The 18,073-nt window shown below is 37.3% G+C and overlaps 1 protein-coding gene and 1 pseudogene across 5 annotated transcripts in view; one reads left to right on the top strand and one right to left on the bottom strand.

Annotated features, from left to right (window-relative positions):
* AGTPBP1 (ATP/GTP binding carboxypeptidase 1) overlaps positions 1-18,073 on the bottom strand; it is a 186,626-nt gene that overhangs the window by 154,011 nt on the left and 14,542 nt on the right. For 4 of the 5 annotated variants that reach the window (XM_060101661.1, XM_060101663.1, XM_060101662.1 and 1 more), the window contains exon 2: positions 1,157-1,221. The exons of the other annotated variant lie outside the window; for it this stretch is intronic. In XM_060101661.1, the coding sequence (XP_059957644.1) occupies positions 1,157-1,188 (32 nt within the window). In that variant the 5' untranslated portion in view covers positions 1,189-1,221. The remainder of the gene's footprint in view (positions 1-1,156; positions 1,222-18,073) is intronic. 5 annotated transcript variants of the gene reach the window in all.
* Positions 2,862-3,334, top strand: LOC132492473 (NEDD8-conjugating enzyme UBE2F-like; annotated as a pseudogene).

The raw sequence follows: 18,073 nt of genomic DNA, 5'->3' as shown, positions 1-18,073 counted from the left end.
AAAGACCTCACAATTTAACACTTCACTGTATACTGGTTAAACCACTATACTGCATTTGTTCAGGTGTTTTCATCAGGTTACAAGCTTCGTGTAAAAAGAGAATAGGGCTCAATTCTTCAGAACATACTCAACACCCATTTTCTGCAAAGCACTGTGTTAAGTGTTATATTTATGCTTCTTTTCTACTCTCAAAGATTCAGTGCTGGGTTAGGTACATAAAAGTGTTTAATAGATATCTCACAGTTGAGAAATAAATCTAAAAGGGGCAAAAAAATAAATAAACTAAAAAGAGCATCTATAGAAGCCTTTAAAGACAGAAAGAAGATAATAAGTTTTCTGTTGAAATGGATGTGCTTTGATCAAGTCTTATGTAAGGAAAAAAATTCAGTGGCCAGACAATATATAAATAAGTGAGCACAGCTGTGTTCCAGTAAAACCTTATTTACTGAAATCTGAATTTCATATAATCTTCATATGTCAGAAAATATTATTCTTCTTTTTAGTTTTATTCCCAACCATTTAGAAACGTAAAAACCACTCTTAGCTCATAGGCCACACAAAAATAAGAAGTAGGCCAGATTTGACCCATGTGTCCTACCTAGTTTGCTGACTCCTGCTTTAACTGAAAAGTTAAACACTAATAAATATTAATAAAATAACATAAATATAACACACCATATTTAAACAAATATTTCTTAAAGTAAAAAGTTTCAAATGATCACTTCATGCATTACTTCTGTAATTTATACATACTGGTATTTAAAATTGCAGTACCAGGGCTTCCCTGGTGGCACAGTGGTTAAGAATCCACCTGCCAATGCAGGGGACATGGGCTCAAGCCCTGGTCTGTAATATCCCACCTGCTGCGGAACAATTAAGCCCGTGCACCACAACTACTGAAGCCTGCACGCCTAGAGCCCATGCTCTGCAACAAGAGAAGCCACCACAATGAGAGGCCGGCGCACCACAACTACTGAAGCCTGCACGCCTAGAGCCCATGCTCTGCAACAAGAGAAGCCACCACAATGAGAGGCCTGCGCACCACAATAAAGAGTAGCCCCCACTCGCTGCAACCAGAGAAAGACCACACACAGCAACAAAGACCCAACTCAGCCATAAATAAATAAATAAATAAATAAAAATAAAATTGCAGTACCTTTTCTCTGGTATCACTTTTAACTTGCTCATCTTGAATTACTTCATTTCACCATTGCAGATAATCTGAAAAGAAAAAAAAAGTTAATGATACTAAACACACAATTCTGTTTTCTATATATTAGATGTCATAAAAGCCATACAATTGAAAGTTTTTATCATGGGCAACATAAGACTGGAAACCACAGGAGAATGTTTGAGTTTTATGTGCTTCCGGCAGGTCACTTCAATGTGCAATGTGTGACTATTAAATTACCTAAAATCAGCCAGTAAAATGTTATCAAAAATCCTAGTGCTACAAAAATGCAAAAATTTAACATAACACAATTTATGATACAGTACCAAGATTTCTTTTTAGATAATTCAAATTATCCTTCCTGTTCTAATACTCCACCTTAAAATACTCAAACCAATCATAGCATCATGTGATTAGTGCATTGTCCACCATTCACACAGCAGTGCAATACTGGTAAATATGTATGATTATTTCTATATGAAAACACCTTAATCAAAAACAAATTGTTTAGACAGAGCAAAAACCTTCTAAAACATCATCTCATTTAATATACTTATGCATATTTTCCCTCAATCAGTACAGGTTTCATCTTTAGAAAGTGCATATTACACATTTAAAACCTTAAATCTTTTTTTTTTTAATAGAAGGAACCTAATATAGGAATTGGTTACATGGGTGTTGAAAGGCTAGCAAGCAAAAGAGGAAACCTAGGGAGGCTCAAGATAAAGAGTTGCAGGAAGCAGTCACCACCCTGGGCTGCAAGGACAAGAGGGAGAAGGGGTTTAAAACCCTAAATCTCAATTCACACCATTTTTATAATTTTTCAGATTTATTTTACAGCTATTCACCACCCCCCAAAAAAAACCCCTGGATATCTTTGAATTTTACATATCAATGCTTATTAATGAAGCAGAATTTTGCGGCATCACAAGAAGTTTAAAAATTACTGCCAATTCAACAAGTTACATTCTTATGCAGTATTTAGTAATGCTACAGTTAAAGGAAAACAAACATGCAAAAAAAGAGATCTCAAATTGTTTAATAGAATAGATTTAGAAGATATAGGGTTTCCCTGGTGGCGCAGTGGTTGAGAGTCCGCCTGCCAATTCAGGGGACACGGGTTCGTGCCCCGGTCTGGGAGGATCCCATGTGCCGCAGAGCAGCTGGGCCCGTGAGCCGTGGCCGCTGAGCCTGCACGTCCAGAGCCTGTGCTCTGCAACGGGAGGGGCCACAGCAGTGAGAGGCCCGCGTACCGCAAAAAAAGAAAAAAGAAGAAGAAGATATAGATATTCTGGATGTAGTTCTTCAACAACAAAGAACTTTTACATTAACAAAATAAACATGACGTTTTTTCATTTTTCTAATTAACTCAATTATGAAAGAGGAAACATGTATTTAGGGTTATGTACAAAAATTACATAGGCTGTTTTTAAGGTAGATAAGAAAATGTTTAAATGCTGTTTTTTCTTTTAATTGACTTTTTTAATGACTACAAAGTCAAAGTAACTTTTTCCAATTTCCAAATTAATTAAGGGGGGGAATCTTGTGTGTCTTCAAAAGTGCTGTTGCTGCCATAAACAGAGGTTAATTAAGCTACTTCTACTTGTTGAGCAGTATGACTTTCTCTAAAACTACATTAACAGCAAGCCCATCTCGCCTGTCTCGGGTGCCCAGGGTAAAGAGAGCAGTAATGCTGACGTTGGCAAGCATACTGAAGCGAGATAATGGGTCTCAAAGGGTCCCGGACATCAGCCATAGCCTCCAACTCTGCTCGGAGGGCTTCTATGAGAGACATGCTGCTTATTAAAGAGGTTGCAGGGCATGAAGCTAACTTATAATACATTGCACATGTAAAGTGCATTTTTCTCATCCAAACAAGCTTCACTGCTTTCAGCAAACTGTAACTCCAACCTCCCAAAGTGACATGCTTGACTAGGATCACTGGTAAAATATGTCTAAGTTTACTGAGAGAACATTCGGTTGATGGCACCGGCTGGGCTCCCATGAGGACAAGGAAGTATGTTGTTTCAGGATTAAACTCTGTTTACTGATCCTCTCAATTCCGATGCTCCACTGAATCATGAAGCTGCAGAACATCATCTGTGGGACAAGGAGGACTTGGGGAATAAAGTTGAAGACTACACGAAGCGTTACTCCAGATGATAGGAGGAGAAGGCTGCAGGGCTCATAGGCTGTGTGTTACAAGTCTGTCTCCAACTTAAAAGGAAGCCCTCCTCCCCAGTCATGAAGCTCCCTCTCAGTCCCAGTGGTTGTCCAAGTCCTGTGACCATGTTGTCCTGAGGAAGAACCTCTTCACAACTGCCCATTGTAGATGGAGAGTTCTACATAAATACAGCAAGAAAATGTGTTTGAAGTTCTAAAGGGTTGCCTCCTTACCTTAACATATTTACTTTTCTGAAACTGTACTAAATAGGCCTCTGCTGAGATTCCTGAGAAGTTGTGATGAACTCAGAATTGAGCCTAGAGCTTGCTTCTTCCCTTTTTCCCAGACAAAATCAGTTCCCTGCACAAGTGATGCTAACGATGTGCTTAGCGTAGCTTGCAGACTGGTGATAAGAAATCTGTTACAAACTGTGATTGGATGTAAATTCTTAGCCCTTTCCTAGATGTCATGAAGCTTCCCAGAATGTATACAGTCATTCACTGTAGATCTCTACTGAAATGAGCATTGTATTTAATGTAAGTATATTTGAAACAGATTCGTAATTCGTACAATTTAATGCTTTAATTATTTTTTTCTATTGTCATTTAGTTTGTATTTTCATTGTATAGAGCCAACAGAAGGATGTTAGGTCAAGCAACTACTGAAGAGAAATACAAAGAAAATACAAAAGAAGAAAAAAAAGTGCATTTTACTAAGCCAATATGTCCCTTACAGTCAGTTTTTCTTGCTGAAGCCTGATGCTACAGTACTTCAGAGAAAAAGAAAAGCCTTCTTTTTGCTGTGACAGTTTGTGTTCATTACAGTATGGTGTAACAGAAAGAGCAGGAACCTAGAAGCAGACATGTTGCATCTCACCAAGTTTTGTGGCTTTGCCAACCAAGTGTGACAAAGCAAGAAAGGGACAAAGAAGTTGAGACCTTATGCAAGGGAGGCTGGAAAGTCCGAGATCAGGGTGCTGGCAGTTATAGTGTCTGGTGAGAACTGGCTAGATGGTTCATAGACCCCCATCTTCTCACTGTGTTGTGGCATGGGGGAAGGGGCCAGGGGGTTCTCTTAGGTGTCTTATAGGAACACTCATCCCACTCCTGAGAGCTCCACCCTCATGACCTAATCACCTACGAAAGGCCCACCTCCAAACACTACTGCACTGGGCATTAGTTTTCAAAAAATAAATTTTTAGGGACACAACATTCAGTCTGTGGCACTATCTGAATCACTTTTATGATCTGACCTACCTCATATTTATTTTAAAATATTTCAGGAGGTTAGGAAAAATGGACACTTAAACAGAGCTTAACAGTGGTTACCTCTGGGCATGGGGGTGAGTGGAAGAGGGGGCTGGAAAGCAAGGTGATAGTGGAAAAAAGATCTTTGATTTCTTATGTTTTGCCATACTGTTTTACCTTCTTATTTTGAAATTATTATAAATTCACAGGAAGTTGCAAAGATAGTAGAGAGAGGTCCCGTGTTTCCTCTCTGTTTCACCCAACAGTTATATGACATTTTATGCTAACTCTAGCACAGTATCAAAGCCAGGAATTTGATATTCATACAACATGTTTCTCTAGTTCTATGTCATTTTATTACATGTGTAATTTATGTAACTACCATGTTCTGCTATATTTTTAAAATATTAGAAAGCATGGATTTACTTGAATAATTAACTTTAAAAAGATGAAAATCACTGTAATCTCAAAATTCATTCATTTAACAAACATTAATGGCTTCATAGCTTCAACGGTGTATGGCCAAAGAAAGTACTTCCAAGAAGGAGCATTTGATACAGCTGATCACTCTCTCTTCTTGCAAATACTTTATTTATATGGCCATATTTTGTTTTCTGCCTACCTCACTGCCACCCCTTCTTAAGTTTCCTTTACTAGAATGCCCCAGGGCTCAGTTCTTGTCATTTTCAACTCCAGTCTCTTCCTTGGTGATCTCATCCAGTCTCATGACTACTCAACATCTCCACTTGGCTCTCTAATAATATCACAAACTCAACATATATAAAACTAATCCGACTTTCCCTTCCCTTCCCAATGTGCTCTAACCTTAGCTTTCCCCAACTGTAGTTAGAGACAATTCTCTCTCTCTCCAATTGCTCAGTCAAAATATATCCAGACTCCGATCACTTCTCCACATCTACTACCATGATTGGGCCACTGCCCTTATCAGTCTCCTTTCACTCTATTCTCAACACAGCATCCTGACTGATCCTTTTAAAAACTTGAAGAGAAAAAAAAAAAAAAAAAACAGTAGATAAATCTTAACAGCACTCTGCTCAAAGCCCAGCAATGCTGCCCATTTCAATGACATTAGGGACCCTAAGGGAATACCCCAGCCCTTCCCTCACTAACCTCATCTCCTACCTACAACTCTTCTCCCTCACACTGCTCTAGACACACTGGCTGGGCTTCCCTGCTTTCCACCAACATGCCAAGCTCACTCTCGCCTTACTACCTTTGCCCAACCTGTTTCCTTTGCCCAGAACGTTCTACCAGGTATCCCAATGACCAACAAACTCCCAAACTTCCCTGGCCCAAGTATCACCTTTTCAATAAAGCCTATCCCAACCATCCTATTTAATACTGTAAATCACTTCCATACCCTGGCATACCCACTGCCCCTTGCCTCAGTTTACTTTGTCTTTTCCCAGAGCACTTACCGCCTTCTATGACAGGATGGTTCAAAAGTATCAGAACACTTTGAAAATTGTACTACTCAATAATAACTGATTATAATTGAACAGGTGTCAAAACAAATTTTTAAGGGAACAGTTTATTTCCATGTACTTATAAATGCTCAATATATGGCCTTATCACACCACATACATTAATCCTTTACTCTAATTCACCCCAAACTCTTAGCAGCTTATCACCACTGGTGACTACAAAAGAACCACAATGGGTTCCTTCATTTCCTCAAGGTTTTGAGGAAAGCAGCAGCAACCCAAGGTTCTTGATATAACCACATAAGTCACATAGTTTAATATCTAATATATTGTTGGTCACTTACTTGACTCTTTTTAATCACCTTGTGAACTAGACAATTTAACTCTGTGTACTATTTATTATCTATTTCTCTCCACTGGAATTAAAGTTCCGTAAGGGCAGAAATCTTGGTTCTGCTCACTGTCTCCCAAGTACCTAGAACAGTGCCAGCACATTGCAGGTGGTAAATAAACTTCTGAATGAACAAAATTTTGAGAAAATTTTACTACACAAATAAGAAATCTTCATTTTTAAAAATCCAACAATATGGTAGATATATTGGCATGCAATATCTATCCCAATTTCTCTCCAGTGTGCCTTCCTGTACTACAGGAATGTGAAAGCTTTCCCAAATAAAAAAAAAAGTATTTCCTAGACTCTCCTGCAGCTAGGGTTCCAGATGTTTTCCTCAATTTCATCATTTATGAAATTTATTAGACTGAAAGTCAGAAAAAGGCCACTTGATCCCACAGGTAAGTACCAACTTAAACGTGCTTAGTTCTTCTACAGCAGTGTATGGAGAGGTCCCAAAGTCTAGTCCAGGGTTTCTCAAAGTGGGGTCCACAAGCTGAATTCTTTGAGAGCTCATGATGGGGGGCAGGGGGTTCTTATTTCCTTTTCTTTTACTTTTGCACACCAAGCAATGACAGCATAATTAATGATTTTGTTACAAATCAGCTGTGTGTGATAGTGCACAGTAGGACCATGTTCATTTGGTTAGAGTTGGCCTTGATAACTGAAGACTGCAGGACACAGGGAGAAGATAATAGGCTAATGACTATCAGCCTCTCCTTTTCAAATTGCCTCCCCTAATCTCCCCTTGTGCACTGCTAACTGCCTTATAGGAGCAAACAAACTCTACAAGTGTAATGAAAAACTGGAGGGAAATTTTAATTCTAATGAAAAAAACTTTATACCCAGTTGCCCCCATTCCTAACGCTTTGCTATTGGTCTGAACATTCAAAAATGTGGACTAAATAAATTACCAGGGACTTCTACTGTGAAATATTTGGACTTTTTGTGATTTTCTCATTTAATTGTTTGGTATGCCCTTATGTCTCACACATTAACATTTGTAATTTACAAATATGCCTGATAATCCAATGTGGCAGTTTTTGAGGCTGAAGTGTGAAAGGAAGGTCAGTGGACAATTCTGGTAAGATTAGTAATGAAGAGTTGTATCTTGTGAGTCATTTCACTAAATTAATGCAACAAGAGAGACACACAAAAAACATATCCTTCTAATGAAAACTACTTATCAATGGATTTATACAATGGAATATCCTATTCCATTTTGTGTTGTCTGTGGAAAACAACGTTTCAAGTGCAGCAATGGCTCCAGCAATATTCAAAAGACATAGCTGCAAATTATAGTCATTTGACACATTAAAGATATTAATGGGATCTCAAAATAAGCATAATAAAGCTTTTGCTTTAAAAATAACATATAATGAAAAGGCTGAGGTAGCAAGTTGTATAGTAGCAGATCTTATTGACCAGAATAACGAAAGCCACCCCAATTGCTGAGAACCTAATACGGCCAGAATGTAAAATTATGCTGAGTGAAATGTTTATATGAGATGCAGTAAGAGAAATTTTTAAAGTTCTACAGTACAATAACAGTAAGGTAAGTCAATGTATTGACATGTCATGTGATGTTGAAGACCTACGTGATAACAGGAAAACAAGTTTCTCTAACCAGATTGATGAGCCAACAGAGTTCATCATCTGTAATATTTATAAGATTACATTATGTATTTATAGATTTTATAAGATTTGAAAATGGTAAAATCAAGAAAACTTTTTTTTGCTACAGAGTGCCGCCCAAAGCCAGCAAAGGACAGGATATTTAATGTTTTGTCCTCTGTCTAGAAACAAAAGGTCCATCTTGGAGGAACTATGTTGGCATCTGTGCTGAAAATGTCCCACCAATAGCTGGCTCCATGTGAAGATGTGCCACTATTGTTTAAACTCTCCCCACACCCCGAAGAAAAAAAAAAAGCCTGACTTCTCAACACAGTGTTTTCTTCACAGAGAAATGCTAGTGTCAAAAGCTCTGGGAGATGCAATGAAAAAGTTCTATTTGAAGCTACAAAAAATGATTGACTTTATTAAACAAAAACCTGTTTACTCAAAAATGTTTAAAGAGCTATGTGAAAACCTGGACAAAGAGCACATAAATCTCCTGCTCCATGCAGAAGTCCAGGGGCTTAGCAGATGAAGAGTTCTCAACAGGACATCCGAGCTGAATGGTGAGCTGCAGGGGTACGTTCGCAAACACAGTAGGCCAGATTCTGCTAAGTGCTTAGAGGATGAAGAATGGCTACTGAAACTAGCCAACTTAGCAAACATTTGTTATCACATGAAACAAATGAACCACTCTCTGCAAGACCTTAAAGAAAGCATTTTGACTTCAAGTGACAAGATTCTTGGGGAAAAGATCAAGTGACAAAAGGATATCAAAAGATGCTCTTATTGCTGCTTGGACTTAAGACTGAAAAAGGATATATCTGCAAATCTCAAGTCTTGCTGACCTAGGGGAACAAAATTTTAAAATAAAATAGAACAGTATTTTCCCTTTCTTTTCAAACAAGTGTAAGGCTAAAATGAGAGACCCTTTCTCTGAATCATCTGTGCAGGCTGAGAACTTGACTTTGAGGAGGAAGAATTTTGTGCACTGCGGTCTGACTATGAAATCAAGATGGTATTTACTGATCTGCCCCTAAAAGGTGCTGGATTTCTATCAAAGAGTAGTGTCCTGAAAATCATAAGAGGGTAATGAACATTTTGCTGCCAGCTTTCAATTTCGTTATATGTGTATGGAATTTTTTGTTTAACAAGCATCAAGAGCAAGGAGGAAATCATCTTATGTCAGTTGAAAATGAAATCTGTGAATGGTTATTTAAAGTTCAACCAAAGAACACAAAAACAAGTTTCATATGAAAGACATAAACTTCACTCTTTATTTTTAGTTTTAAAAACTAATAAGTTTATTGTATAAAACCTTTTCATAAAATATCAAGTGATCAACACACATATATATACTCATTTGTAATTCCTGGACCTATATTTGAGCCTCATCATGTCAGTCAGGAAAAAATGAGTTTATTTTTTTCGAATTCTGGTATAAATTCTAATGGGCTATATTTTTATTAATATTACTTTGGCTTATAGCTTTTAGATAGCAAATATCTGCACTATCAATAATTTTCATGTTTGTAGTAAATGCTAGTTAAAATCAGTTTACAGTGGTACTGGCAAGAAGATAGACAAAGAGACCAATGGAATAGAACTGCAAGTCTAGAAATAAACACGTACATTTATGGCCTATTGATTATTGACAAGGGTGTCAAGTCCATTCCATAATGAAAGAACAGTCTCTTCTATTGCTGGGACAACTGGATTTCCACATGCAAAAGAATGAATTTGAACACCCACTCACACCATAGATAAAAATTAACTCAAAATGAATCAATGACCTAAATATAAGCACTAAAACTCTTAAAAGAAAACACGGGAGTAAATCTGTATGACCTTGAATTTGGCAATGGATTCTAAGTTATGGCAACAAAAGCATTAGGAACAAAAAATAAATAAATAAATTGAACTTCAAAATTAAAACCTTCTGTGCATCTAAGGACATTGTCAAGAAAGTGAAAAGACAACATACAGAATGGGAGAAAATATTTGCAAATCATACATCTCATAAGGGTTTAATATCCAGGGACTTCCCTGGTGGCGCAGTGGTTGAGAGTCTACCTGCCAATGCAGGGGACACGGGTTCGATCCCTGGTCCAGGAAGATCCCACATGCCACAGAGCAGCTAAGCCCGTGTGCCACAACTACTGAGCCTGCACTCTAGAGCCCACGTGCCACAACTACTGAAGCTGGCACACCACAACTACTGAGCCCGCACGCCACAACTACTGAAGCCAGCAAGCCACAACTAGTGAAGCCTGCACACCTGCAGCCCATGCTCCGCAACAAGAGAAGCCACTGCAATGAGAAGCCCACGCACCGCAACGAAGAGTAGCCCCCGCTTGCCACAACTAGAGAAAGCCTGGGTGCAGCAATGAAGACCCAGTGCAGCCAAAAATAAGTAAGTAAATAAATAAATTTTAAAAAGAAAAGAATGTGGATAAATTGAAACCCTCACACATTGCTGGTGGGAATGGAAAATGGCACAACCACTATGGAAAATAGTTCGGTGGTTCCTCAAAAAGAATTACCATATGACCCTTCAATTCTACTCGTAGGTATACACCCACAAGAATTGAAAACAGAGACTCAGATAATTGTACATCAATGTACATAGCATTCTTCACAACACAAAAACAACCTAAGTGTCTACTGAAAGATGAATGTACAAAATGTGGTATATACACAGGATGGAATGTTATTTAGCCATTAAAAGGAATAAAGTTCTAACACATGCTACAGTATGAATTAACCTTGAAAACATTATGCTAAGTGAAATAAGTTAGAAACAAAACAATAAATATTGTATGCTTCCACTTATATACAATATCTATAACAGGCAAATTCATAGAGATATAAAGTAGATTAGTTTACTGGGGGCTAGTGGCAAGGGTGAATGGGGAGTCACTGCTTAATGGTTGCAGAGTATCTGTTTGGGGTGATGACAAATTTTGGAAATTAGATAGCGATGACTGTTGTATAACATCATGAAAGTAATTAATGCTACTGAATTATAAGCTTAAAAATGGTTAAAATGGCAAATTGTATGTTAAATATATTTTACCACAATAAAAAGATAATTTTTTTAAAAATCAGCTTACAATATTTTTTTAAACTAAGTCTACCAAGCCTGCTTTTCAAAAAAATTGAATCCCATTTTAGCTTAAGCCAGTTATTTAACAGAAATTTATTATCATCACCATATGTGGTTTGTTGTTTTTTTTTTTGCGGTGTGTGGGCCTCACACTGTTGTGGCCTCTCCCGTTGCGGAGCACAGGCTCCGGACGCGCAGGCTCAGCGGCCACAGCTCATGTGCCCAGCCGCTCCGCGGCATGTGGGATCTTCCCGGACTGGGGCACAAACCCGTGTCCCCTGCATCGGCAGGCAGACTCTCAACCACTGCGCCACCAGGGAAGCCCTCAACATATGTGTTTTTAAACATCATAAAAAGGAAAGAGATTAGTCTCCAGAACAGTAAGCTAAGTTTAACTACCTGGTTATTTTTCAAGTAAGGCTGGTTAAAGTCTTTATTTGTATAAATAAAGAAAAATAAAATTACTCTTGTACAAGCCATATACCACAAGCCATACTATTGATATCTTGTATAGTAAAAATCTGTAAGACTCCTAGGTCTACTTGTATAAAGTACAAAAATACAGTGGGAAATTTAGGAAAAGGAAAAACTGTTTTTTCTACCTGCACAATTTAGGACAGGAGATCTCTCTTTCACCAGTCAAATGAAGGGAGGTGAACAGGAGGTGGTCAGACAATTACTATATCTAAACTTTCTGTTTACACTAATATCACACCTGTAACCTGAGGCCTGAAAATTATTTCATGGATCCTCCAAGGTATAAAAATTGAGAAAGGCTAGTCTAGTCTCTTGTAGGCAGGGCTGGTACAGACCAGAACAGGTCCAGTGCGGTTCTAGAGCTGATTAAGTATAGCAGGAGATTCCCGATTACCATGGCCTCCTGACCACATTTTCCTGATTTTAAAACAGCAGTAAAGATCTAGAGGCAATTTCACAATTAGACAGGAGGCCTCTTAGTCAAAAAAAGACAATAACTCCCTGTGTTTCTCAGTTCTGTGCAGAGGTTTTGGAGGTTGTTCCTTTGAAGCTCAATCAAGAGTCTCTTTCTTTAGTTGTCTAAACAATTCTGTAAACCACTTAATACCTGTGCTAGATATTGATTCATTACCCCCTCCTCTCCAAATTCACCCTTTTTGCCTGTACTGTGAAAATGGATTTATTCACTTAAAATACCAATTTCTTTGCCAACTGACATGCTATTAAGCTTTGTCAAGAGAGCAATGGAAAGACACTGTGGGGGGAAAGGACTCTGTTTCGTGGTTCCAATGTGCTCACTTGGCTGCAGCAGGCAAGGCTTCTCCAGGACCCACCCTGACAAGGATGGCTTCTCCAGCACCAGATTCCTGCAGCAGTGCAGCTTCTCCAACAGGAGGTTAGGCAGTTTCGCAGCAGAGTGCCGCTGGTGAGTCACCTCCCCAGGAATGCTTTCCCTGGAACCCAAGAGGGCACATATCCAGCAAATTCTCCTAGTGCCACACCTTACCTACTTGACTTGAACGTGCCCTACCTAACCAAGGATAGACATCAGTGAGCCCTGGGGTTAGAAACTGCTCTTTATATCAGCTATTCTTATATTCTTTAGCATTACCTTGACTTCTTACTGGTAAATCCCATATTGCTCCAATCCCCTGTTATAGTCAATAATTCTTTTTTGTTGTTGTTGTTGTTGGAGTATAGTTGATTTACAATGTTGTGTTACTTTCTGCTGTATGGCAAAGTGAATCAGTTATACATATAAATATATCCATTCTTTTTTAGATTCTTTTCCCATATAGGTCATTACAGAATACTGAGTAGAATTCCCTGTGCTATACAGTAGGTCCTTATTAGTTATCTATTTTATATATAGTAGTGTACATATGTCAATCCCAATCTCCCAATTTATCCCTCCCTCCCTTTCCCCCCAGTAACCATAAATTTGTTTTCTACATCTGTGACTCTATTTCTGTTTTGTAAATAAGTTCATTTGTATTTTTTTTAGATTACACATATAAGCAATATCATATGATATTTGTCTTTGTCTGACCTACTTCACCTAGTATGATAATCTCTAGGTCCACCCATGTTGCTGTAAATGGCATTATTTCATTCTTTTTTATGGCTGAGTAATATTCCATTATATATATATATATGTATCACATCTTCTTTATCCAATCCTCTATCAATGGACATTTAGGTTGCTTCCATGTCTTGGCTATTGTAAACAGTGCTGCAGTGAACATTGGGGTGCATGTATCCTTTCAGATTATGGTTTTCTCCAGATATATGCCCAGGAGTGGGATTGCTAGATCATATGGTAGTTCTATTTTTAGCTTTTTAAGGAACCTCCATACTGTTCTCCATAGTGTTTGCACCGATTTACATTCCCGCCAACAGTGTAGGAGAGTTGCCTTTCCTCCACACCCTCTCCAGCAATTATTGTTTGTAGACTTTTTGAATGATGGCCATTCTGCCCAGTGTGAGGTGATACCTCATTGTAGTTTTGCAACGTAGATTTGCATTTCTCTGATAATTAGTGATGTTAAACATCTTTTCATGTGCTTTTTGGCCATCTGTATGTTTTCTTTGGAGAAATGTCTATCCAGATCTTCTTCCCATTTTTTGATTGTTTTGTTTTGTTTTGTTTTTTGGTTTTGGGGGTTTTTTTTGACATAAAGCTACATGAGCTGTTTGTATATTTTGGAGACTAATCCCTTGTCGGTCACTTCATTTACAAATATTTTCTCCCATTCTGTGAATTGTCTTTTCATTTTGTTTATGGTTTCCTTTGCCGTGCAGACACTTTTAAGTTTAATTAGGTCCCATTTGTTTATTTTTGTTTTTATTTTTCACTACTCTAGGAGGAACTGCCTGTCCTAAATTGTACAAGATAGGTACTACCTGACCCTGATCAGATCAAAAAAGATCTTGCTGTGATTTATGTCATAGAGTGTTCTGCCTATGTTTTCCTCTAAGAGTTTTATAGTGTCTGCCCTTACACTTAGGTCTTTGACCCATTTCGAGTTTATTTTTGTGTATGGTGTTAGAGATCTAATTTTTTTTTTTTTTACATGTAGCTGTCCAATTTTCCCAGCACCACTTCTCAGCCTTTTGGTTAAGATCAAGTGTAGTCAATAATTCTTTATACTACTCTTTCCCTGTTAAATTACTGTGTGGCTTCTATCTCCTGATCAGACCCAGACTGATATATCCCAACAATTTTTTAAGCTATTTACTACCCCACAGTAAATAAATCCTCTCTGCTTAAGTTACATCAAGTGGATTCTGTTCTCTATAATTAAATCTTCACTGTTTTCTCTTTAAATAAAGAATTTTAGGGGGTGGGGGTGTGGAAAGATTTTACAATATTCATAACATCATTTTTTTTTAATTAGGAAGTGATACTAATTATACATAGCCAGAGTTAAGAATGGCTACTGAAGATTATATTCCCAGGTCAGGCTATTAAATACTTTCATTGTAATATTAACTTCATCTTAGAGTACTATCATTCCTGTAATGCCTAACCACTATTTTAAAAAATTAGTCCACAGTGAGATACCACTTCACACCTACTAGAATATCTACAATAAAAAACACAGATAATGACAAGTGTTAACAAGAATGTGGAGAAACTAGAACACTTATACATTGCTGATGGGAAAGTAAAATAATACAGCTGCTTTGAAAACAGTCTAGCAGTTCCTCAAAAGGCTAAACATAAAGTGGCCATAATGACTCAGCTATTCCATCTCTTGGTACATACCCAAAGAAATGAAAATTATATCCATACAAAAACCTGTACACAAATGTTTATAGAAGCATTATTCATAAAAACCAAGAAGTGGAAACAACCCAAATGCCCATCAACTGATGAATGGATAAAATGTGGTATATCCATACAATGTAATATTATTCAGTGACAAAAAGAAACAAAGTACTTATACGTGCTACCTGGATAAACCTTAAAAATATTATGTTAAGTGGAAGAAGCCAGTCAAGAAGGACCACATAATTATATAATTCCATTTATATGAAATATCCAGGATAGCTAAATCTATAGAGATAGAAAGTAGATTAGTGGTCACCTAGGACTAGGAGAGATGGGGATGGGTGTGCGGGAAGAGGCTAAAAGGGTGTGGGGCTTCTTCGAGGGGTAATGAAAATGTTCTAAAACTGACTGTGGTGACGCCTGCACAATTCTGTGAATGTACTGAAATCCACTGAACTGCATACTTTAACTGGTGAAATTGTATGGTATGTGAGTTATATCTCAATACAACTATTTGAAAAAAAAGCTTAATCTCTGCAGGTACTTTCATAATTCAACCATTCCTAAATTAGGATTAGAGACTTAAATCCCTCTGTACCTCAGTGCCTGCTTCTCATGATGGAATACAATATCCTTTACACAAAAGCAAAACTACAGACCCACCTGGCTCTTGGGGATATGTATTCTGAGTTACTTACCCAAAAGAGGTTTGGGGGGAAGAAAAGCTACACTATGTTGTCACATAAAAATCCACAGTATACACCTCCCTCAGTTGGGGGAAGAGTCTGTATAAATTGATTTTTATATATTTAAATGTGGCTTACACTAGAATTAAATGTGGAAATCTGGCCTTAGCAGAAAATCATACAAGCAAATAAACTTGCTCAAGCTAGCCCACACATAAGGAAAAGTAAACAATTTTGCATATTCTAGCTCAGAAGTACAAAGGTTTGGATCTTCTGAATTTCTGAGATTTTCCCGATCTTTTGCTCTCAACTAGAACTAGTTCCAGAGCCTAGAGAATCTAAAAACTGAAACCCTCAGTTCTCACTGGCTTAAGCCTGGACTCAAGCTTATCAGCCAAGTCAATAAACAGGCACACACACATAAGGCATCAGTATTTCATACATGTAAACTGTCCTAATTTTCATTCCACAAACAAGCCACAGAAGAAATTCTGACACACAGCAAAGGTAAAGCTGTATATTCTAAATATATAAAGACTTCAAATACATGTGGTTTTAAATTTATTTCAAGTCAAACTGCTAAAAAAGAAAAAATGCCAAGAACCATATACTGTTCACACTCCAAAGCCCCATCTAAAATCTTTTAAAAACAATCTGAGGAAATATGATTCCCTTTGACTTGACTTGCTTAAACAACTTGGTCCAGTTCCCATTCAGCCAGAACAACTTCACTAATTTACTCTCATCTGTTTACTAATGGGTCTCCGCACAAGGTATCATTAGACAAAAAACTTCCACTATTTAAAAACGTTTGAGGGCTTCCCTGGTGGCGCAGTGGTTGAGAGTCTGCCTGCCGATGCAGGGGTTCGTGCCCCAGTCCGGGAAGATCCCACATGCCGCACAGCGGCTGGGCTCATGAGCCACGGCCACTGAGCCTGCACGTCCAGAGCCTGTGCTCTGCAACGGGAGAGGCCACAACAGTGAGAGGCCTGCGTACTGCAAAAACAAACAAACAAACAAAAAAACCAAGAGTTTGGATGGTTCACACACTACTCCACAAAAGATGCTCTGACATTTACAAAGGTCTAATTTGTTCTGCTATGTGATGTTTTAATTATACTACAATTAATAGGGTCTTATTGTTGGAGGAGCAGAATCCAACTACACTTCAATTTAATTAGTTTATTTAAAATAACTCTTCCACCCAACACTGATTCCAACTGACTATTTTTATACTTAAACAAATGCCAAAATTCCTAAATCCATATGGAAGAAATTAAAATTCTTACCTTGAAGCACATATTTTCCTTGCCTCTAATCTATGACTCTAACCCATTAAAATGATTTAAGTTTTGTTTATTTGTTTCTTTGTTTGTTTTAAGGAAAGTACCACAGCCCTAAGTCACCTCCCACTAATATCACAATAGGAATCAAAATATACAGGACATGAGGAACTCAAAAAGCTATCAGGCATATAAGAAACTAATAGCAAAATGACAAAGTTGCTCCTTATGAATAATTACTTTAGATGTAAATGGATTAAACTCTCCAATAGATGTTGACAAAAATGGATTTTAAAAACATGATCCAACTATATGTTCTCTACAAGAGACTTACTTTAGATACAAAGGTACAAGAGGGGTTGAAAGTGAAAGGATGGAAAAAGATATGACATGCAAATAGTAACCAAAAGAGATCACGGGTGGCTGTACTAATACCAGACAAAATAGACTTTAAATCAAAGGAGGTTATAAAATACAAAGAAGAACACTATATATTAATAAAAGGCTCAAGAGAGCAAGAAGATATAACAATTATAAACATTCACCTAATAACAGACTATCAAAATATATGAAGCAAAAACTGACAGAATTAAAGGGGAAAATAGACAGTTCTATAATAACAGTTGGCAGTTTCAACACCCTACTCTCAATAATGGATAGAACAATCAGACGGAAGATAAGTAAGGAAATAGAGGACTTGAACAACACAATTAACCAACTAGAGATAACAGACATATATAGAACATTCTACCTAACAACAGATTATACATTCTTCTCAAGTACAAGTGGCACATTCTCCAGAATACATGATATATCAGGCCATAAATTATGTCTCAATAGATTTTTAAAGACAGATAATCATACAAAGTATTTTTCCTAACTACAACAGAATGAATTTAGAAATCAGTAAAAGAAAAATTAGAAAATTTACAAATTTGTGGAAATTAAACAATACGCTCTTAAACAACCACTGGGTCAAAGTAGAAATCCTAAGGGAAATTAGAAATACTTAAAAGACAAATGAAAACAAAAAACACAACATACCAAAATTTATTAGATGCAATGAAAGTAGTGCTAAGGGGGAAATTTATAGCTGTAAACACATATTAAAAAATAAAGATCTCAAATCAACAACTTAACTTTACAATTTAAGGAACTAGAAAAAGCTGAAACCCAAAGCTAGCAGAAAGAAGAAAATAATAAAGACTAGGGCAG

This window comes from Mesoplodon densirostris, chromosome 6 (genome assembly GCF_025265405.1).
Source record: "Mesoplodon densirostris isolate mMesDen1 chromosome 6, mMesDen1 primary haplotype, whole genome shotgun sequence".
Classification (NCBI taxonomy): Eukaryota; Metazoa; Chordata; class Mammalia; order Artiodactyla; family Ziphiidae; genus Mesoplodon; species Mesoplodon densirostris.
The sequence above is the reverse complement of the archived record's forward strand: the minus strand, read 5'-3'. Positions and strand labels throughout refer to the sequence as shown.